We start from the raw sequence: 24,164 nt of genomic DNA on the forward strand, positions 1-24,164 counted from the left end.
AAAAAAATTAAATATAAATCATAACTTTTTAACTGTCCCGGATTCCGCAATTTTGTTGCCTGTTTTTGGAGCAATTTTGAGCGTTAGAGTGTTTTAGCTATTTGTCTGTTGGTTTCAAAACAGCAAAAAAGATCAAACAAAAATAGCAACGTTTCGGATTCCGCGACAGTTTTGTTTTTGATCTATTGCGGAATTCGCTTAAAACTCACAAAATACACAGTTTGAACTCGTAATGATTTCATGAATTACTGAAAGTGACAAAGGGAAAAATGATTTTTGGGCGCACCAGTTTTATTCCGAAAAAAAACAATAATCATTCCATTTAAAGATGATATTTGGGATGCCTCTCAGTTTTTGTTTGCCTTCATGTCTTCCGTAAAATTCTTCTGTTCTGGCCTTGGATTTTGATGGACTAGAATAGCTCATTTTTTCGCTAATCCTCATGAAATTTGAAAGACAGTTTCAAGACCAGTTTGGGTTCAACGGATACATTCTTCAGTGTATCGACATCTTCATTCTTATCGCCTTGCTCTCCCACAGTCGTATGTGCTGCGGTGTGGACAGAAATAAGGATCATGCGTGTTTCCAGGGCTTGTGGCTCGCAATTTTGAACAGGATCTCGCTTCTGCTGTATAAACTGACAATCTCAAAATTCAAGGTTTTAGTCGGCGTTGTTTTTTGTCCTTGACCATTTTTTTTGCATCTCCGACAGCGAATTTTTTTTCAGTCCATTCTAAATACAACAATAAAGCAAAATCAAAATCTATAATTAAGTGAAAATTTAAATTTCTATATTTATAAAGTTTTTCCACAGCTTATCATGAATCATCTCCCCAAGGTTTACTGTTTAACGACATAATCGGGGGTTGGAAGGGAGCGTAGGAGAGCACATAATATGCTGACTGCGAATCATGTAGTTTTTGCTTCGGTGGTGTAGGTGGAACGGGACGAATGTCGTGAAATTTAGAATAGCACAGAGAATTATGTCTGTCGCATCTGTTAAGTTGAATTGTGAATTGAATTATTGTCATCTTCGTTTGATATTTGGGAGTTTATTGGCACTGGAGTAGTTGAAAAGCTCCAATTTACTCTTTAGTTATTTTTCCTTGAAAAAGATGTGGAACCTGATCTAAACTATATTTTATGATTGGATAAATTAAATGTTTTACCAATGAAAAGTATTTAATATTAACCAATCATGATCCATCTAACTAACAACCCACTTATTTGTAAGTGCTGAAGTTACTTGTAATTTCAGCACCAGAGAGATTTGAATTTAACTTAGAAATTAGTTGGACTCTCCCGAGCACTTCAGCAACCGCAATAAACCAGTATACCCTAGATCTATTGAGCCTAGCAGAGACTAGTTAAACAACCTGAGACTAGATAGTATAAGAGTAAGATTAGGATCGGTATTAGACTAAGAAGTTGCACGAATCTATCCGGCCGAAAATAAGATAGCGTGACGAGCAGACGGTGTACCCTATCCGAAATTACTCTATGAGTTAACCAACTCGGTCCTAACTCATCTGGTGCGACCATAAGTCTCGAACAAGACCTTAATAGCTTAGAATTAACCAAAATAGATTAGAAATTAGACAAAAACATTTACAAAATGTTATACGACAATAATTTAATCGAAATGTCTCTACGACTCAATAGATCAGAGCCAATATTCCGAACCATAACAGAACTACCCGGAATTGGAAGAAGACCTCGAACCAGAGACGACATACGACAAAGTAGAAACTTGCCATATAGCTATATGATAGTTAGGCAAAAACCAGAACAAACTTTTATATTTAGAATACTACTGGCAATGAATTTAGATTTTCATTTGCAAACATAAAATTTTGAAGTTAATCTTCAAAATCATTACAGGCGCTAAACAAAATTATTAATATACAATAACGATTGATAAAAAGATCTAAGATCGTTTTCCTAAAATTCTGCAGTAATATACAAAACATGTTTGAAAAATATTTATTGAAAAATAAAAAATAAAAATTAGTAGCATGACAATAAATGGTTAGTAATCATAAATCATCCTGTTGTTCCAGCTCCATCATCTAAAACATAACAGCAATCATAAACCCACTAATATCATCAAAACACTAAATCTTTCCTTTACACACATTTAAAAATTTATTAAAACTTAAATTCACTTAATTTTAAAACCAGATCATCAAGGCTTATCCTTGGATCTTAAATCATTTTCTACTTAATTAAATTTCAAATTTGATCATCAAGGCTTATCCTTGGATCAAACAGAACAACTTTGTTCTCCCCCACCCACTTAATTAGTGTCTAACGACCTCAAACGTCGATTCACTACCCAACCCTTTCTAAAGACCTAAGACTAATAGAATTTTTTAAACAAAACTAATCATTCAAATTAGGATAAACAGTGAAGAACTTCGGTTATTCATCCTTCACTTGACCCTCCCTCTTACCAGACCCAGGATAAATCTTAGACTTAGTAAGTTTAAAATAGTATCTAACGAACTACTCGCGTTCTAATTATACCTGAACCTTGTGGATCGATTTACTATTCTCCAACCCTTGAACACAATCACTACCCCTAAGTAAGATTAAGTAAGTTAACACCTTAACTTATACTAGCCACGAGAAAGTAAAAAATCATTCTTCGGAATCGATATACTTTTCTCTCCAACCCTGAACAAATAGACCCAGGTTAAGCTAACCAAAAAATCGTAAGAACTAACAGTTTAAGAAAATAGAAATCATTTAACAACCTTTTGCATCCGTCATTCTAAACCTTATGTCATTTAAAAACCTAGGAAATAAACAAACAATCGTTTTACACAATTGTGAAATAGATAACAAAAAATACGACCTTGTAATCACACCTCATACACAAACAGTTGGATACATTCGAACAAAACGACAAACACTAAAAAGAAAAATAATAACTAAACAAAGACAAATAACACGAAAAAGATTTTCAAAAAATCGAAACGCATTTTCAGAATCAGAAACCAACAGTTTAGACGAACTTTACAAACTAAAAGAATCAATAGATAAAAATTGCCCAATTCACGATCAATTATATTTCTCTGACTCAGAAACAACTTCAAATTCATCACAAAGAGGAAAAAGAAGAATAAAAAAGCAGTACAAACACAAACCAGTACATTTATACAATTGGAATCAACCAATTCGACACATTAATAATTACATATTAACAGTCATCTAACGAAAAAATGAGCTCAACACACACTCCAGGTGAAGAAACTCCAGATGATGATGAAATCTTTTCTTTTATAGTAGACGCAGATACTGATAGAGGACAACACATATTTTGTCAAAATTTACTCGTAAATTTATTTGAACCCGGAATTAGTCCATGTAAAACAGAGTTCCCAGATGTAAAAATCAAAAGACAAATCATAGACCACTACTTAAAAGATATATGCAACATAACACAACAGTATGGAATCTACTCCATAGAATTCACCTCACCAAACCATAATAATAGAAAATATACAATTCAAACAGACGACCTTGATTTAGAATTTTCAAAAGTTTTTTCAGAATATATAAAAAGCATCCAATATCATAACTCACAAAGAGCAAACTCCATATTCACCAATGAAGTTTTCGCAATAATATATAGTTATATTTCGATATTAGAAAACGAAATCCCAATAACAAATGTCTCACCGACAGAAACATCTAAACATTTAAGAGTACGACATGAAATCACACTACTCTCTAGTTATTTAAACATCATTAAAGAAAATTTCACGAAAGACGACGTTTCACAACATACAAAACACGATCTACAAAAAATTTTGGCATGGTTCATAATAGATTATTTCACACACAATATTGATTTAATTGCACAAGCAAGAAAAAATTTTAGACCCCAAAACTCGAACGATGATACCGCTATCACAGAACAATCAGATTATGTTTGGGACCCCGAATGGTCTCATCCCGCATTTATAAGCTTCCCACAATCAATCTCAAGTCAAGCAATAAGTACGATATCTTACATAAGAGATTATGTAAGAGTAATACCATTAACCATTGATGCAACACCATTAAACTATAATACATTTTTGCCCGATACACAAAATAATAGTTTAAACTCTACAGTTATACACAATGAAAACCTCAATGGAACTAGGAATCTTACTCAACAAGATATCCAGACACCATCACACTTCATAAATGAAGAAATTGTACACACAACAACTACACAACAAAGTATTTCACCAATACGCCCAAATTTAACAACACCAAGAAATACAAATCCTTCACAAACACAGGTAACCTTACAATCAACCGTTAAACCTTCGGTTGCCCCTAAATATTCACATATGGATTACCAAACATACAGACCCATGACAATACCATCAAAAACACCCAAAACATTCACTAAAAACAACTTTGCAGACCATAATTATAATTATACACATCCATCAAAAACATATAACCAACCACAAAGAAATTTTAACCAATATACAAGATCTCGAAATTGGGATAACCCAATGACCCAACCTAATTCAATAAATTTCCAAACAAATCCTCCACAGGATCACAGTGAAAATTACCCATTTTTTCAACAAAATAAAAATAAAAAACAGACATCTTATCAAATGGATTATTTATCCTCAGATGATGATTTCTTACAACCAGATATATTTGCACCAAATACTCAAGAATATCGTAGACAAAGAATACAGAGAACACGTACAAATCATAGAAATTTTTCTCCACAACCAATAGATGCACAACATCAACAACCAATTCAACAACAAAATTTAATTAATACACAATCTTTTCAACCAATCCAACAACAAAATCCAATGACTGCACACTCGTATCAAGCATCACAAATGCAAAATGAAATACCACTCCCATATTATCTCCAACAACATGAAATAACAAGAAACCAACTTTCAAATTTTTCTCAAATGCCAAATGCAGCAGAATCATTACAAATGACAATGAATCCATACCTTATGGGTGGATCATCAATAACATCAAACAAACCTTTAATGGTTTTCACAGGAACAGACCCTGAATACTCTGTAGAAGATTATTTAAATGCAGTAACAGCAAACCTGATTTTAAATATTGGACCTGAACCAATTAATACGCCACTACATCAAAACTGGATACATCGACGCACAGCGTTAATACAAACAACCTTAGATGGCGCAGCCCAAAAATGGTTTTCAGTACTACCTCTAGAAATAAAATCAAACTGGAAAAGGTTTACACAAGAATTTTCAAAAATGTTTGACTCCGAAAGAAACAAACAACAACAAAGAGTTTTATGTAATGAAATTCGCAGATTACCAAACGAAACCATCAAGCAAATAGCAGTACGAATCGAAACACTAGTTCGAAAAGCATATTCATTAAATACACATGACTATAAAAACACAAAGATGACAGAAATCTTAATGATGACCTTAACACCACAATTAAGGAAAATAGCAATAAAAAAGAGAGCATCCCATCCTTCTTCAATTCGAGAACCCGATTTAGATTTTCGAAAACTAGTAGACAAATTAGAACAAGCAGAAATCACGATGAAACTAGAAGAAACGGAAAATCTGAAATTACAATACGTTAACAGAATTGAAACGACTCCCACTAATATTAATAATATACAGGAATCAGAGACAGACCTCGTTGAAAAAATCACTGAAATACTCAATATTTATGAAAAGAACCCAAACTTTAAAGGCAAACCATCTTTCAAAAAATGGTGTAATTATTGCCGACGATACGGACATAGTATTTCCGAATGTAGACAAAAACAGCAAGACAATCAAAATAAACCTCAAAAATATAAAGAACCAAATAAATCATTCTATCAATACATGAAAAAAGATCAAAATCTACCGAACAAAACAGTACACAGCAACAACAGTTCAGGAAAACCACTCCCGAACAATACAAATTATACAAGAAATCAATCACCATATAACTCAAGTTATAGAGGAAGATCACCAGAACGAAGAAACACGAATAATTCATCACAAAATCACTACAATAGACCAAATAGTCGAAATAACTACTCCAGATCAAATTCAAATACACAACGATTTGTTTCTAGATCTAATTCCCAATCAAGAAATAACTACTATCCAAACAACCAATCACGAAATTCATCATACAATAGGAATAGAAACTACTCCTATAATCGAAATAGAAGTTATTCAAACAACCGAAACCAGAATTACTCGAACAATCAATCAAGGAATAACTCATATAATAGATCGAACTATAACAGACCAAACAATAATTACCAAAACAGATCGCGAAATAATTCACAAAATCGACACTCAAGTTATAATAATCGTTATAGAAATTATTCCCAATCACCACACCGGAATAATAATAACTATAATAATTCTAATAACCGCCACAGAAGTAGTACACCTAAACATCAAAGACAAATCAATCAAGTACAATCTAACCCAGAAACAACATCAGACCCTCCAGGTATTGATGACACAGTAACTGATACGTTACAACTCAATCAAATAAACTGTACATCATCAGATTCAGAAAGTGATACTGAAAACACTCTTTCTATCAATATGATAAAAGTCGAAAATGACTATGAATCTGTCATATATGAACAACCTTTTTCATCACACATATATGAAAATCAATCAGAATTTCTTCAAAATTATTACACTACACCCATAAATTCCACACCAACGACGCAAGAAACAAATGAGATTAACATTACAGATCAAACCAATAAAAATACCAAAACAAAATGCTTGAATACAAATCATATTTATCAAAATATACAAAAAGAACAACCCAAAGAAAAAATTTGGACAATACCATTTCTCTTAGAAAGCCCAAGAAATAAAGAATTTCAACCACCAGACCTTGAAATAGATTTTTTAATTGATTCAGGAGCAGAATCAAACATAATAAACATCCCCACATGGAATGAAATAAAAACCTTACACCCAAAGCTAACACCTCTTGAAACCTCCAGCAAACTAGCAACAGCACAAGGATCAACATTGATAAACTACGGAAAAATCCAATTATTTCTCCTCCCCACCAGAACAATGGAACAAAGCAAAATTTTAAATAAGCCATTCAAACAAATATTCCATATCACTGACATTAAATATAATATCATTGGAATACCATTTATTTCGAAGTATATACCAACAATTAACATACTAAATAGTAAAATATTAATCAAAGATAAATATACAAAAACAAAAGAAACATCCTTAACATTTTTTCAAAGATTAAATAAACAACCACCATTCTTTTCAAAATTCTACCCGATATTTAACCAACAAAGAAAACACCTAAAACCACTATCAGGAAATATCTATAATTTTTCAATCAAACAAGTTCACCAATATGATAAAGAACAAAACAAACAAAAATTTTATATGTCAGATTTTGAATTCAAACCTATTCACAAATTTTTCAAAATCACAATCTCATCCATAAAATATTTGAAAAATTCGAATTCCGATGTCATTTCCTTACATGTCTATAACAACACACCTTACCAAGTAACATTACCTTTAGGACTTTTAGGATACTGTGAAACCAACGCTACAATATCACCAATACACGAAAAAGCCTATCGCGTAAATAATATACTCCAATTACTAGATATTTGCCAATCTACAATTCTTAATGAAGAATTATCTATAAATAATATAATAAGTAACGAAAACAGAAATACGGATTATTTCACAAAAACTCCATATTTCAAACCTACATTCAACATAAGTAATTACACAGAGGACCAACAGAAATTTTTAACAATGTTTAATTTCCAACATTCACAAATAACACAAGACGAATTCGAAAAGTTAGCCAAACAGCTAATTAAATATTCATCAGTCTATGCAACATCAAAATTCGATGTTGGAAAAATCAGTTCATCACTACATCTCCCGTTAAAACCAGACGCAGTTTTCAAAAAACAGAGAGCAAGTAAAGTACCAATTCACTTACATGATAAAGTGAACAGACTACTCGATATTTTAGAACAATACAACATTATATCACCAGTTAATAAAGAAGAACAACCAAAAGGCAACACATTTATCAACCCCGTTATCATTCTAGCTAAAGGAGAATCATTAAAAATCGTTCTCGATGCTAGATACCTCAATTCACTTATAGATGAATCAAAATGTAATTGGCCCATTGAACCAATACAAGTTATTTTAACAAAAATAAACAGCAAATACTTTACAACCGCCGATATGAATAGTGCATACAATCAAATGCCACTAGATGAACAATCACGACGTTTAACACAATTTGTTATCGGAAACCAACAATATGAATTCAACCGCTTATTCTATGGAATATCCATAGGACCAGCAGCATTTTCAGCTTTTATGAGCAAAATTTTTAGACCACTAATACTCAAGAAAAACGCAATCACCTATTTAGACGATGTTTTTATGCAATCACAAACAAAAGACGAGATGTTCAATGTTTTAGAAAAATATCACCAAATACTTCAGAACGAAAATCTGAAGGCCGCCCCCGATAAATCACACTTCTTTTTGACAAGAGTTAAATTCTTAGGACATAATATAGAAAGAAAAACAATCACTCCATTGAAATCACGCATTGACGCTATTCAAAAACTTCAACCACCAACAAATAAAAAGAAAATCCAAGAATTTCTTGGAATGTTAAACTTTTTAAGTAAATATGTTTATAAAATGCAATTATATCTACGACCATTTTATAACATCCTTAGACAACAAAATAATTTTGAATGGAACACAGAACATCAAACACGATTTGAAGAAATAAAGAAACTTTTAACTGAACAAATTTCAAACACAATTCCAGATTCAAATCAACCATTTTATGCAATGTGCGATGCTTCGAACTTTGGCATCGGTGCAGCACTATTACAATCACATAATGGTACAAATAAAATGAACCTCATATCAGCAAATTCTCGATTATTCACTCAAGCAGAGCTACGACTCTCAACTCTAATGAGAGAATGTACAGCCATAATATATACACTAACAGAATATGAATTTCTGATACTTGGATCAAAACATCCAACAGTTTTATTCACAGACCATAAACCAATCATCTTTCTCTTTACACAAAAATCTAACCCAAACCACCGAGTTTACAGATTTCAACTAATTCTAATGAAATTTCCAAACTTACATATAGTTTGGACTGCAGGAAAAAATCTTGCATTACCAGACACCTTAAGTCGAAATACACCACCTGAATTACTTACACGAAAAACAACAGTTGAAATACCCAAAAACATAAAATTCTACCTTGCAGAAAACGAAACATCACCCCGATTGGAATGCAAATATGCAGTAAAAACTGATATTGAACAATCACAAATAAATAGTTTACAACATTTCCCACTTTATTTAGATTGTCAAAATAATCATTATGAAGTTGATTTACTTGGAACATCAACTTTCAAACCAATCCCATATTCTCAATGGATAAAAAATAACACCCAACAAAAACGAACAAAACAACACCCACCTAAGAAAGACCATTTTCCACTAATTGAAAAAGAAAATTTAACTGATAAAATAAATTTATCAGGACCACAAACAAATGATTCAAAATACACAATAAATCAAGTTTTTGACCTTCACGACCCACTTGATACAATACCCTTATCTAAATTAGAAATCGAAAACATTTTTCTCCCCCCAACAGAAACAATTACAATTTCAACACTGAAACAATATCAAAACCTTGACCCAGTAATTCGACAACTGAAATCATGGCACAAATATAAAACTAAACCTATCAAAGCAGATTCAACCATTCTAGGAAACAAAACACTCCTCCGATACTTTCGCAAATTTAACAACACAACAATTAACGAAAATACAGACCTTTTAGAGTATAACCTGAATGAATCTACAGTTCCATGTCTCCCTTTAAGTATGATTCTTATAGCTTTTGATATTTCACATACACAAAATATTAAAGGACACTCTGGATCAGAAAAAACATATTCAAATTTTATACAAAACTTTTATTTCCCAAATGCACCAATTTGGATAAAAGTACTATGCAATGACTGTATAGTATGTCAACTAAATAAACCTTACCCAAATCAAAAACAAATAGCACAAAAACAAGATTTCAAAGGACAAAGTTTGTACTTTAATCATCGTATCTCATTTGATACTAAAGGACCAATTTCACCCTCATCAGAAGGAAACTCCTACATTATGGTAATTGTTGACGCATTTACACATTATGTAGCACTTAACCCAGTACCACATTGTAACGCTTATTACGCTTACACAACACTCTATGAACACTGGATAGCAAAATTCGGACTACCAGAAATTTTAGTTACAGACAACGGTACAGAATTCATAAATAATGAAATTATCACACTATGTCATTTATATAACATTAAACACAAACCACGTACATCTCATGCACCTTGGACAAACGGCTTAGTCGAAGGTATGAACCGTTCATTACAAGAATATCTTAGATGTATCATCAACGGAAATGATACAAAATATACCGAATGGTCAGCAGATGTAAAATTATTTCCCTTAGCGTATAATTCACAAATTACGACAACTTTAGGAATGTCACCATACGAAATGGTTTTTAACCAAAAGCCACGCAAACCAATAATGTTTACAGCAAATTCTCATAAAAACGCACAAGGTTATTGTCAACCAAATAAAGACTCAATTTGTTATAACCTACCTTTACATACACACGATGAAGATCATTTTCATCACCCACAAATTCTTAAACTAGCCTCCGGTACACACACCGAATGGATTCTAAATAGAGATAAAAAACACAATGAAATTTATCAAAAAATAACAAAAAAGTTATTACAAAGACAAAACATTAATGAACAAATCAATTCACGTTTTACACCAGCCTCCGATTTAAAAATTGGAACATTTGTTTTAATACCTAATTTTAATACTCAAAAAGGAATTTCTAAAAAATTACAACCCCTTCGAAAAGGACCATACCAAATAATTGCAAAACCCACTGATGTCAATTACCGACTCAAACAAAAAAGAAATCGTTCAACATCGAAACAACCTATTACCTTATTACCCAAAAGAATACGCACTCCGCGAATTAACTCAATTATATTCTTTCACAGGATTAAAAATCATTCAAAATGAACCACATCTGAAAAACACAGAACAAAATGATAACCCCACCGAAAATCAAAACACAAAACCAATCGCCACCAAAAACAATACACAAAACCATAAAGAATCCCCAAAACAAAGAAAAAATAGAAAAATGACCGAACAAATAATACCCCAAGAACAAATCGACAAATCAGAAAATAGAAAAACAACAAGACTCCGAAATCAACCACGTAAAAACTATAAAATATTCATCCCCCAATCTAAAATTTTAAAGAAAGTGGAATTTCAAAAGTAATTTTAACATTATACTTCACAATCTTGAAACCTTCGAAACATTTTTCATTTACATTTTTCAAAATAACATGCTGACAAGTACGCAATAATTCTAGTTCAAAATAGACCAATAGGAATCATCCAATCCGTCACTTTCTCTAACTCAAACTAAGACCAATTAGACGAATCATATAGAACTCCAGGCACATCTATAACTATAACTTTACGACCTCCAGGTCAAAAATAAGCAAACCACTCCAACTTGACAACTAAAATAAATATCACCATAATACCGTACCCCTCCCTTATCTAATAACCCAAAGATCAACAATATTTCCCCAACTCAGACCACGAATACCCCCAAAGCAAATTTGTTAACTTAGCCTAAAGTAACAAAATGAACATTTTAATTAGCCTAAAGTATAAAAATCTCACCATACCCCGGATCATTTGACAAACAAAAATAAAGAAAAAGACGACCTCCCAGTCACCATAAAAATTGCCCCCAACAATTTTTTACAGAACTCAACCCACTTGTCAAAAAACTAATAAATAATCCGACCACACTAGAAAATCGCCTCAAACAGCAAAAAATATTCGACCAAGAGATCATTTCTTAAATGCTCTTCTCTCAATCAGTTACTCAAATACTCATAAATCTTAAACATTTTTTTACAATACTTGAAACCTTTATAATATTTCTTTTTGATGTACTTGAATCTTTTCTAATAATCCTAATCATTTTTTGTAACATTTTTTTAATTTTCTACACTATACTCGAACTATTCCTCCAACTTTCCAAAACCCTTGATTACATCCACAGGTACGAGTCATATAACTTGTCTAAATGATACGAACAATTTTCAGTAGAACCGATATTTTTTTATTGTTTGTAATTTTCATAACATTTTTATCATCCCTCATTTTGACAATATGTAAATGTATAAAGAAAGCAATCTTCACTTTTGCCCTAGCAACAATCCTTCTAATTCTTTTTTTGGAAGAATACTATAATAAACATAAACCTTCCCACTAAAGTAACAATTCAAAAATCCATCAAAAATTGCTACCCAACAGTCACAGAATCAGTCTTCACCGACATCATCCCAAGATAACCAAACACCACCTTCAACTACTCAAAATCCTCAAACATCTACACGAATTTCTTTTCAAGACAATCCATACACTTTTGAAGAACGACATGCTCGTTTATCAGAACCACTAGAACCAGTTCAACGACAAGCACCTTTAAGCGAACCAACATATAACCTATACCCAACACTACCACAAGAACTAAGTAGAATAAAAAATTCTAGTCAAAACCAAAATACAGTCGAAATAAATAGACAAATTATACATCCTCGACGAAACAGAAATCTTCAAACTCCACGAGTTCACTTTGATATACCTCAATCCCCATCACAAAACACTCCAGAAAACACCATTGATACATTACCAGAAACCCCTACGATTCTTTCACAACGTAGCACCTCAAGCCTACCATCAGATTACTTAGGTTCAACACCAACATCTGAGCAAATACGTGAAAATCCTTTCAACCCCACAAACCAAACATCACGATTCCCATATTGGACTACACATTCATTTACACAAGGTGAACCAAATTTAGTCAATGACCCCATAGATATTTCTACGGATACAACAACATCCTCATCACTACCAGAAACATTATCACTACCATCAACACCATCAATAAGCCAGTTTTCACCACCACCCTTTAACTTAAATTTTCCAAATAATCTCGACGCCAGATATCGAGAACAATCAACAACAAATATTCCTTTAAGACTAGATTGGAATACATTTACAGCACCTCCACCACTATTTGGACAACATCAAGAAAGTAACCGCCTTCATAACTGGGCACTTAATAGATTACAATATCGCCAAGATATTCACAACGATATCCGTGATCACAATATTCAAATACTCCAACAAAACAGTTTACAATTAAAGTTTGAAATCACAGTTAGGTTAAATAATATTACCCAACATCCCTACCCATTAAATCCACCTAACATAACAGCTCAATCACTACCACCACCGTTTATAACTACTGAAGTAATATACAAATACGACAGATATACCAAAAACACAATTGGCTACATTACATTTTATAATCCATACTCAGGATTATCATACACATGTATATTCTAAAATTATTAATTTTTCTCCAACTCCTTTTTCTAGTAATCTCAAATCAAAACATTAACCCTTCCCCTCGTACAGGACCACAAGATTTATTAGTAACACATTACGATTGTGAAGAAAATGAACAAAAAACACTACATAAATATGCAATAAATCAAGTATCACAATGTGAAACAGAACCACAAGCTATAGAAACCACAGATGTAATAGCAACACTCTATTCAAAAGCCCGAGCAACAACAGTTACAGGTTATAAATTCACAGCAACATTTTCCGAAAAGAAAGTACATTGTTCACAAGTCTCGAACGGAAACAAAAACCGACTTGACCATGAATCATTCTATCAAAGTAATATAGAACGTCTTTTACATCTCAATCCCGACGATTGTAAAAATGAATTACTCAGACTAAACATCACACAAAATAAAAACTCCCAAAGAAAGTTAGTTAATTTTCAAGTTTTTCCAGACTCTGTACATCAATCACAACTTGAAAGACACCAAGGACATATAAAACTAGACGAAAAATACCCGTATAACGGCGCACACGGACGATTAACCTATGACCTACACGATAAACATTGGATACCACACATTGGTATAAATGACCCATCAAACTGCAAAGCAGACACAAAAAATAAAGGATACCAAGAAATAATGTTTTTTGATTGGAAAATACAACTCGAAAAAATACAACTAACACGAGATTTATCAGATAATACAATGATCTATCAAGGAATCCGATTACCTTGTAAAAATGATCAAGGTTATTGCGACCCTACAACGAGAACACAAGCAACAATTGTTTGGTTCCCCGAAGATACATGTACAACATTTCAAGTAGCAAAAATACACGCTCGTATGATAAAATTTCACGAAAAATATTTTATACAATCAATTCCATATGAACAAGTCCATCCATCACGAAAACTAAGTTCAAATTTTAGAAACATAGACAATATAGAAAACAAATTGACACGTTTCCAAATATATCAAGAAACAGAACTTGCATGTAAATACAGGAATCCACTTCACAGAACACAATATTCTGAAATATTAGTTGAATACGAAAAAGGATTCGACATGACCACTGGAAAAGTAAAAATCGACCCATATGCCACAGGTCATCCTCTAAACGAAGGAACATCCTATATACCAGTTAATTTTGAAAAAAGCAACGGACAACCTGGTGGACATCTAAAACCCCATGACACCAGAAGCACACGCTTACAAGAATTATCACTAATGAATACTACATATTTCGGTAATATCCACTATGATATTCATTTAGATATGAAACTAGATTATACAATTAGCCGAATTTTTCAAGAAATGTCACTCTCCGAATTAGAAACACTACACCACCTATGCGAATTAGAACGAACACAAATATTACAATCACTTGCACTAGCAGTATTAAAAATACCCTATGCAGGATACCTATTATCTGGAAATAGATCAAATTTTTTAGACTATGAAGGAAACATCTTATGGTTTTATACTTGTACTAAAAAAGTATCACCACTATACGTTTTTGAAGATAAACGATGTTATAAAAGAATCCCTATCTTTTATAAGAATAAAGTACATTTCGTGGATACACTTTCACGAAGAACCTATTTGTGGGATACCGCAGTCCCATGTGGATCAGAAAACAGCCACAATGTAGTACAACTAAACCCTGATGAAAATAAATATTATCTTCTCACTCCATATCCCACATTAATGCAATCACTCAAAAAATTTTCACCAGAAAGCATTCGCGCTATTGCTCGAAACCCAAATATAGACTTACAATCAATAGGAATCTATTCAAAATCAGATATTCAACATCACATTAGAACACAACAGTTCCAAATTTATTAACACAAATGGACACTATACAAAGACAATCAATAGACCAAAATTTACGCAAACTTGCAGAAACCGCAGGATTTGCCGATATCTACACGCAAGACTATAGCGGATATTTTAAAGACATTAAAGATTATATATATCTAAACGGTGAAAAATACCGTCCCCAAGATATATCACCAATTAACATTTTTAGCTTTGTTACACTCAAAAATGAGATCCTCGATTTTCTAGGATGGCCCTACTACATCTTAGAAAAATTGACTATTTTATACGCAATGTTTAACTTTATTGGATTTCTTTTCTCACTTTTAAAAGGAATCTACAACACATGTGCTATACACACACAAGTAAACAGACAAGCAAGCGTAGCACGCATACTCTTTGCAGGATTTTTTGGAATCTTTTCTACATCTATAAACAAAATTCTTTTAGACGCACAAATAAAAGAATATAACACAAAAATAACAACACGACAAAATACATACGACGAAGAACATAACAATGTAGACATAACGCCAACGGCACCACAATTACCAGCCCTACCAAATAACCATCCACTATCCCTAGTCCCACGAAATTTTCGAAATTTAGCCATCACACATAATCCAAATTTTCGACTCACCACATCACAAAGTCCCATCCAACATATAATGACACACCAGTCACAAGATGATAATACTTATGAACAAATTATTGAACAACCCCATACCACCGCTTTTCAGTCTCAAAATAATCATTTTTTTAGCCCACGATGAGCCGCCAACTTGGATCACTACACCGATCAAATTCCCACCCAACCAATCTTACCTCCACAATCCCAATAATACCACTTTTTGCTTTTCCGCCACCCGATTTTCCATCTAGTAATGTAACATCAGGCATGAATTCCGATACTAATTCACACATCTCAGTTTTATATTCCATCTCACAACTCAATAACCCGAATATTGAAACCCCCGATGAATTTGCCGACTCAGAACCATCCCCATCCAATAATTTTCATAACTCTTCTAATTTTTCTCAACCCCCTTTTCAACCCATATTATCCAATAACCCTGACCCAATCACCCCCACACCCTCTTATGCTTCCCAAGTTACCCCAACCTACTCCTCATACCATTCTGACCAATCATCTCATTCTCCAGACACCCCCCGAATCTCCCCAGAGCTAGATAATTTTATTACCCTTCAACAACAACCCTACCACCTTAATACCCCAACCATAAACCAAATCTCCTCCACAATAAATTCATCCAACCCCCCTACCCCTACACCCTCTTCAAATTATACTGAATCATTAGCACCATCATCCACATCAACTGAATCTTCACTCAACACTAATAGAGCTTACCGCACTTTTAAAAGAAAGTTCCCCAACCATCCTTTCCCAGCAAAACCAGGAACAGCCCGTGAATACATCAACCACCCCAAGCATACTAACACAAAAGAATTTTTAGCCATCACCTTACCCTCATTCCCACAATACACCTTAAACACCCCCCACGACACTAACGAAACACGCAACTTCGTAGATGAATACGTTTTAATGCCCACTCTCTCTTGGACCTCATATTATCATTTTACTAACCCTCTTTGCTTACCTTTATCTAACACTCACATCGATATAGAACGAAATACGGACATGCTATATCGACTCACTACACCACTAACCGCTAGACAATTTACTTACGTTGGATATAAAAAATCACTAAAAACACACACTGCACCTAGAGCTAACGAATATACACTCGAATACTACGATCACAACATCATCAGAGCTAACCAAGATCAATTCTTAGACGACGATCGCTTCGCTAATCCACAAATTACCGAGAAATTTTTCATCAAGACACCATATATATTCACACTAAACATCTTCGACCGAAAGTTTGATCACATTATTTCAGAAGCACTAACGGACACACAAGCGTACGAAAGTTTCAAAGAACGCTTCCAAATATTTTCACTAACCTTTCATTTCCTTGCACCACACGAAAGAGATTTAAACTGCTCACACGATATTATGTTGCGCACTAAACAAACCCACACATATAGTTATTATCGCTTCATCCAAAATCACTTTGACCTACACACACCCTCTAGACAACCACACCATCGTTTTCAATTCATTAATTCCAAATACACTTCACCATTTTTCCTAAATTTCACATATTGTATTAAAGACACTACTCTCCATGGTATTCTTCGTAATTATGACCCCATAACCCAAATGTACATCTTCTGTCCCATCACCAAGACCTTCAACGCCGAAGAATCCCGACCCTTCCTTCTCCCGCACGAGTTTGTACAACCCATAGAAATCCCAATTTTAGAATTCATCCACAACACTAAATTCAATCACAAATTATATAATCTAATCCAAAACACACCTTATGAGTTTGCAGTTGGCACTGAAGAACTAACCACTATTAAGGCACTTCAATTGCTTTGGCCACTGCTTCAAACTAAAAATATCATCCGCATCTTAGCTAAACTACTAACAACTTCAGAACTAATTCACGACATCTTCCCCCACGGTTTTTTCCCCGACGACTAACAGGTAAGTATGAATTAAATGAATATAACTAACTAATTGAAATATTAAAAAACTCACCATACTTTATTCATGTTTTCTTTAGATTTTTAGCCTTCATCCGACGATCACCTACAAAAACCACAAAAGACAAATAAAAATCGCAAATTTCATCAAACAGATTTCAAAAATTCTATTAATCTCTTACACTTATAAATTTATAAATTTAATACCAATGCAGTAAATTCATTTCTAAAATTTTCCCCACAAGCAGTAAATCTAATTATGATGAAAATTTGTAACTTAAAATTCCCCCATAACTAGCAGTAAATTTCCAAATTCTATGCAGTAAATTAATAAAATGCAATTGCAGTACTAACCTTTTGATATTCTCATTCATTCGCACAGAAATTCTATCCACACTCGCACAGCTCGCCCACGAAGAATTGTTTAAAATAATGAATTTCAGTTTCAAGTTTTCACACTCAACAACTCTAACATATAATAACATGTTTCAAACTTTCCTTTAACCCGGTTGGAAAGGAATCATATACTAAACAAAACTAACCAACGCAGCTTACTAAATACCACAAATCATAGAATAACAGCATGACTAAGAAAAGGAAACCAACGGTACCCAAACCGGATTAACCCAGTTTAAAACTGGATAATTTATTCTTTTGAAGACTATTATAAAGTCTAAGAAAGAAATAATAAAACACAAAAAAGTCGAAAGACAAACCCATACCACAAACAATTTGATTTTTGAAAAAAGGACAACCAACAAAACATAAGAAAAACCACAACAAACCCAACATAAAACGTTGTCACATAACAGGACCCCTCACAAAAACCGCATGAAATCATACTCCCACTCCTGGCCTAACCCACCAGGAAGGACGTCCTGAGCATGCTCTATAGCCGGCCTAACCCACCGCGCTACATCCACGCTTTGTGACCACACCACTATTTTTAATAAGAGCTACTCAAGTGTGAGTAACTCTTCAAAATAACCGAACTAAAACAAAAAGCTTTTGTGAAAACAACTAACTAAAATCATTATTAAAAAATATTAAACTAATAAAAGTTTTATAAAATGTAAAATCATATGATGCAATATATAGATCAGAATACAACACCAAGGACGAACATCAAAAGACAAGACGACCCCACTACACTCGAGAGAGAATGACCAACTACAATCAATATGCCGCTCACAATCACAACTCAAAGGATTTAGAGTACGACTTGACCTCGCAGAAAAGGACTTCATTGAACTAGACCAATGACCACCTCGATGACCCAAGTGTACGTACAGATCCGAGTAACCAGGCATCCCCTCCACGCACAATCTCCACGCCATTCCCAAACTAGATCATACACAAAAGAAGTTCTCCCCGAAGAACAGAAAAACCTGACATAGCCAACCATTCTGAAAGCAGAATTGATTTTGTTGCAGAGACTCAGTCGTTGTCACAAGAAGAACACAACGTCTTATATCCCTAACTCCAGCTTCCTGAAACTTCTTTAACAAAGAAGAAGCGGAAGAAAATTATGATGTTCACCAAATACCAACGTCCATCATCCATCCTTGAATTAACAGAAGAACTGTTCTAAAAAACTCTGTAAAACCCGGATGGGTGGAACCTGATCTAAACTATATTTTATGATTGGATAAATTAAATGTTTTACCAATGAAAAGTATTTAATATTAACCAATCATGATCCATCTAACTAACAATCCACTTATTTGTAAGTGCTGAAGTTACTTGTAATTTCAGCACCAGAGAGATTTGAATTTAACTTAGAAATTAGTTGGACTCTCCCGAGCACTTCAGCAACCGCAATAAACCAGTATACCCTAGATCTATTGAGCCTAGCAGAGACTAGTTAAACAACCTGAGACTAGATAGTATAAGAGTAAGATTAGGATCGGTATTAGACTAAGAAGTTGCACGAATCTATCCGGCCGAAAATAAGATAGCGTGACGAGCAGACGGTGTACCCTATCCGAAATTACTCTATGAGTTAACCAACTCGGTCCTAACTCAGATGGCCAGGATTAAATAAAAATCAAGGAGGAAACAAGTTGCCCTAAAAACCATGTAAATACGAACGAAGAGACAAGAAGAATTTAAATCTTAGGTTTTTCTCTTCATATATACAATTATTTTGTTCTGAATTCCAAATTTGTTCACAAAAAAATTTAAAAAATTCAAAACTTTTTAACTGAAACTCAGAGAAAAACTGCTTGATGATCGATGATCATCAAAATTTTGCGTATGAGAACCTGCAGAACAATTTTTCACATTGGAAAAAAAGACGGAGGGGTTTAACAGAAAATAAATTTTTGTGCGAAAAAAAAATAATTTATGGTTTCAAATGGAGCAGAGCATCCGAAGGAATATGTAGTCCAATAATCAGTTAATCAATAACTAAGCCAAAAAAAACCAAAAAAGTATCAAATAAAGTTATCATATTTTTCTATCAATGCACTAACTCGCGTTCCATCAAATTCTGTTTCTCTTAATAGTTGAAAACTTCCAAGTTAGAAAAATCAATAGGTGTTATCTGGTTAGAAATAGAAAACACTATGTCGATCTTTAGAGTTGTTATAAATGCCCATAAAAACTAGTTCTGCTTGGATTATAGCACAAAATTTTTCTAACATGCAACCTTAAAATCGGATTTGTGAGAAACCATCACTGACTGGTTTTTCTTTATAAAACACGTTCAAATCTAATACTTGAGACAATTTTTAGGGCTAATTTTGATAAGAGGGCAATTTTTTTGTGAAACTTTTCATTTGTTGGGTGCACACTTTGAGTCAAGCACTTTTTCAGATTAAATTGTAAAAACTAATTTTACTTCCATTGAACCAGGTTGCTCAACAGCAGAAAAATTAGTCTGTTGGGTGTAGGGTGTATCAAAAAATTTCCCGTTTTTCTTATTGTCTCGTCTTTCATCGTCCAAAAAACTTGAATCCGAGTGAATTAATAAAAAAATCCAAACTATCTTTCTCTTAACTGACGAATGCATGCTATTTTGATTATAACTTCGGAGGTTTAAGCGATTAAATTTCTCTGCTGGTATTTTTGGAACAAATTTTAGATCAAGTTAACATCCTCCCACCCCCTTAATAGACCAAGTTAAGATCCTCCACCCCAGACCTTAAATCAAATTAAATTTGCTAAGCGCTGCATGTAAAATGCTCGATTCTGATTGGTTGATAATTCCCAACTTAGAACCAAGTTAACATCCCCCCTAAACGTGTTTAGGGGGGAGGATGTTAACTTGGTCCCAAATTTTATCGACCACTTCTACAGTATTGTTTCAACAAAACCTGTGTTGATTTTTTTGTCTCCACTTCGTGTGTGTGAGAAAACGAATGTTTAAACATCGATCTTGTTTTATGCTTTTTCAATGTTACTCTGGCAGTTTTTCGTTGGCAGCTCACGCAAATTTTGCAGAAATTTGAATTGCCACCAGAAACTAATCAAAACATAGTATTAGGCATCACAGAGTAGCTGCATAACTTCAAATTGTAATTTAAATAAAGATTTACAAAATTCAAGAAGGCACTGAGGAAAATCCTGTTGTGAACATGAGTATCCGCACTCACACTCAAAACACTCTAAGACTTTATCTTGAGACTTGAGGCTGTTCACGGCATCCTTCTTCAAAAAGAGTTTTTCAGGTAAATGATCTAAAAAGCAGCGTTCATTTCCTGTTTGCTCTCTTTTTTAGTCCAAACTCAGTGCTGGCCTTCTTTGTCTCAGTGTTCCTCTTCTTCCTCTGGCTGTGTGTGTCCAGGTGTGTCCGGAAGGCATGGAGACGCAATGGCCACAGGCGAATAAGTCGTCACAACAGACAGAGCCAGAGCAGCAATAAAGAAAAACACAAACACGAAAAAGAAGAAGGAAAAGAAGAAGGTGGAGAAGATGGCGCTGCAATCACCTTCTTCAACATAAGCCCTCAGTTCTCCCGCCAAACTGCATTGAACGTCCAACCCCCTCGGGATGGAAACTACTGCAATGGAACTCCTGATGTTTCTACCCCCCTTTCCCTCATGGTGGCAAATCACCAGCAGCTAACCGGCCGCCACCGACCGCTTTTATACGCAGGACGAGAACAGCACGTGCAGATATCAAACGAACTTCCTCTTTTCGCCCACTACTCTCCCAAAACATCTCCTGACATGGAAATGAATGGAAGCATAGCCTGGATTGTTCCGAATGCAACTGAAACTCATGCTGGCGATGCAATGATTCCACACGTTCACGACTTCCAAGCAGGTATCACTCATAATGACGTTACTTCTCCGAACGGATGCGACGAGTTGATTTCCTTGGCCGACGACGGCGCAGTACTATCCAGCTCTAGTGTCTCCCCAACTCTGAGTGGTTACTACTCGGCCTCCACCACTAGCAACCAGATGGGCTCGGATTTCTCACGAACCTACACTCCAAGCATGAACAAAAACGACTTGAAGTATAGTTTCCGGGTTCTGAGGATGGAAACTTCGGTGCCAGAAGATAACCCGCCTCACAATGAAGAGTGCCGCTTTGGCTCTCAAGTGTACAAGAAACGATCAGTTGAAGCGACTGTGTAGAATGAGAAACCGAGTTTCCAGCCCCTATTTACTCTAGTACTCCCTTTGTTCGTTTTCATCAATCGTGTAATTAAATTATGTTACCTTTCAAGATTATTTTTCTATTTCAGCTTGCAATCTCTCTTGTGAATAAAAATGCGGCTCTTGAGTGTAGTGGACTCACTACGGGATCAGCTGCTCAGATTGAACAGCTGGCAAAACTGTTTGAACCAGTCCATCAGAATGAGATGTAAGAACTAATTAGGGTTCATACATTGACATGTTAGAGTCTGATAGCTATACATCCATCGGAAATTGGTTCTCACTTGAACGAAACTCCATTTATTAAACAAGAATGAAAGCTCAACCTTCGTTAATAAAATATACCCGGGTTGAAGTTGCATTGCATTACAGACAGGTTTCATAAGTTTTTCAGGTTTTTGCATCCATCAGTCATTTATGTTGTAGAGCTACTTTAACGATGTTCATCCTTAAATCATTTATAAAACATATACGCAAACCACATAGATTATTCATTGATGATTCTTGACTGAAACATACATGAGTATATTATTTTGAGCAAGGAGGTTTTACGCAAGAAAGTTGTTAGTCAGAGCGTTGCATTAGGCAACAATCACTTCGGTGGAGTTGTTTACTTCTAATGTAAGTTTCAGGGGGATCCCTTTGAAAAATTAACAGTCAAGGGCTCCCGCGGTGTGAAAGAGTAGACTTCAGGAAACATTTCAGCATTATATTTATATGCATTTTAGATCAATAATTTTGAATCGTTTTGTAAAAAAAACTTTGGAGAACCAACTCGGAAAAACCAATTTGGAAAAACATTTGGCTTCAAGGCACTCTAATTTCAACTACTCCTGTACTTTCGTTCTACTCCAAACATCATCACGATGTATCAATTGAGAAGCGTAAGCTATAATCTTACCGCCACATTTTTGTTTCACCAAAATAATCAGATTACATCAATAGAACATTGCTGTTTCCTCGATGAAAGTAACTGATTTCCTGGGCTGAGTTCCTGTTGCATTTAGCGAGGGAAATTTGTAAAAGCAGTGATCGCCATCAATGAATTAGTGCTAAACATTTACCCAAATAGCAAATTTCAGAGCTGGAAAAAAACGAAAATTTTAGCGCTCTTGAGTGTAGTGGGCTCACTAGTGGATCAGCTGCTCAGATTGAGAAGCTGGCAAAAGTTTTCTTAACCAGCCTCCCAGAATATGATGTAAGAACTAGTTTACACTTAAGAACTATTTAACGGTGGGATCCTGGATTGAAATCCCATCATTACTTATCGCTTTTTCTGTAGTATCCCAGTGATCGCTATTTTTTAGCGCTGATTCACGTAGAATTCTGAGTTTTTTTTGCTAAACCTGCGATAGTTTAAAGCTATTTCAGTAATGATTCCGTAGAAACTCATTGATAAAACTTAAGAAAATTTAACTCATTCTACTAGCTTTCTAAAGATTGCGAGTTGATAAGCCCTTTAGCTTGATTATATCTATGACATAGTGGCCGTAACGTAGCATAAATTTTGAATATGAGCTGAAACCGGACTGAATTAGCTGGAACCTGATCTA

General features: G+C 34.2%; 2 protein-coding genes across 4 annotated transcripts in view; one reads left to right on the forward strand and one right to left on the reverse strand.

Moving 5' to 3' along the window:
* Positions 1 to 22,862, forward strand: part of LOC134842456 (uncharacterized) — a 47,544-nt gene extending 24,682 nt beyond the window's left edge. For 2 of the 3 annotated variants that reach the window (XM_063858801.1, XM_063858803.1), the window contains exon 3: positions 21,726 to 22,862. In XM_063858801.1, the coding sequence (XP_063714871.1) occupies positions 21,726 to 22,590 (865 nt within the window). In that variant the 3' untranslated portion in view covers positions 22,591 to 22,862. The remainder of the gene's footprint in view (positions 1 to 21,725) is intronic. The other variant, XM_063858802.1, reaches the window with a different exon arrangement.
* The window catches only part of LOC134842484 (calcium-binding protein 39-like), a 477,223-nt gene that overhangs the window by 268,300 nt on the left and 184,759 nt on the right, over positions 1 to 24,164 (reverse strand). The window lies entirely within an intron of this gene.

The sequence above is a fragment of the Symsagittifera roscoffensis genome, chromosome 3 (genome assembly GCF_963678635.1).
Source record: "Symsagittifera roscoffensis chromosome 3, txSymRosc1.1, whole genome shotgun sequence".
NCBI lineage: Eukaryota > Metazoa > Xenacoelomorpha > Acoela > Convolutidae > Symsagittifera > Symsagittifera roscoffensis.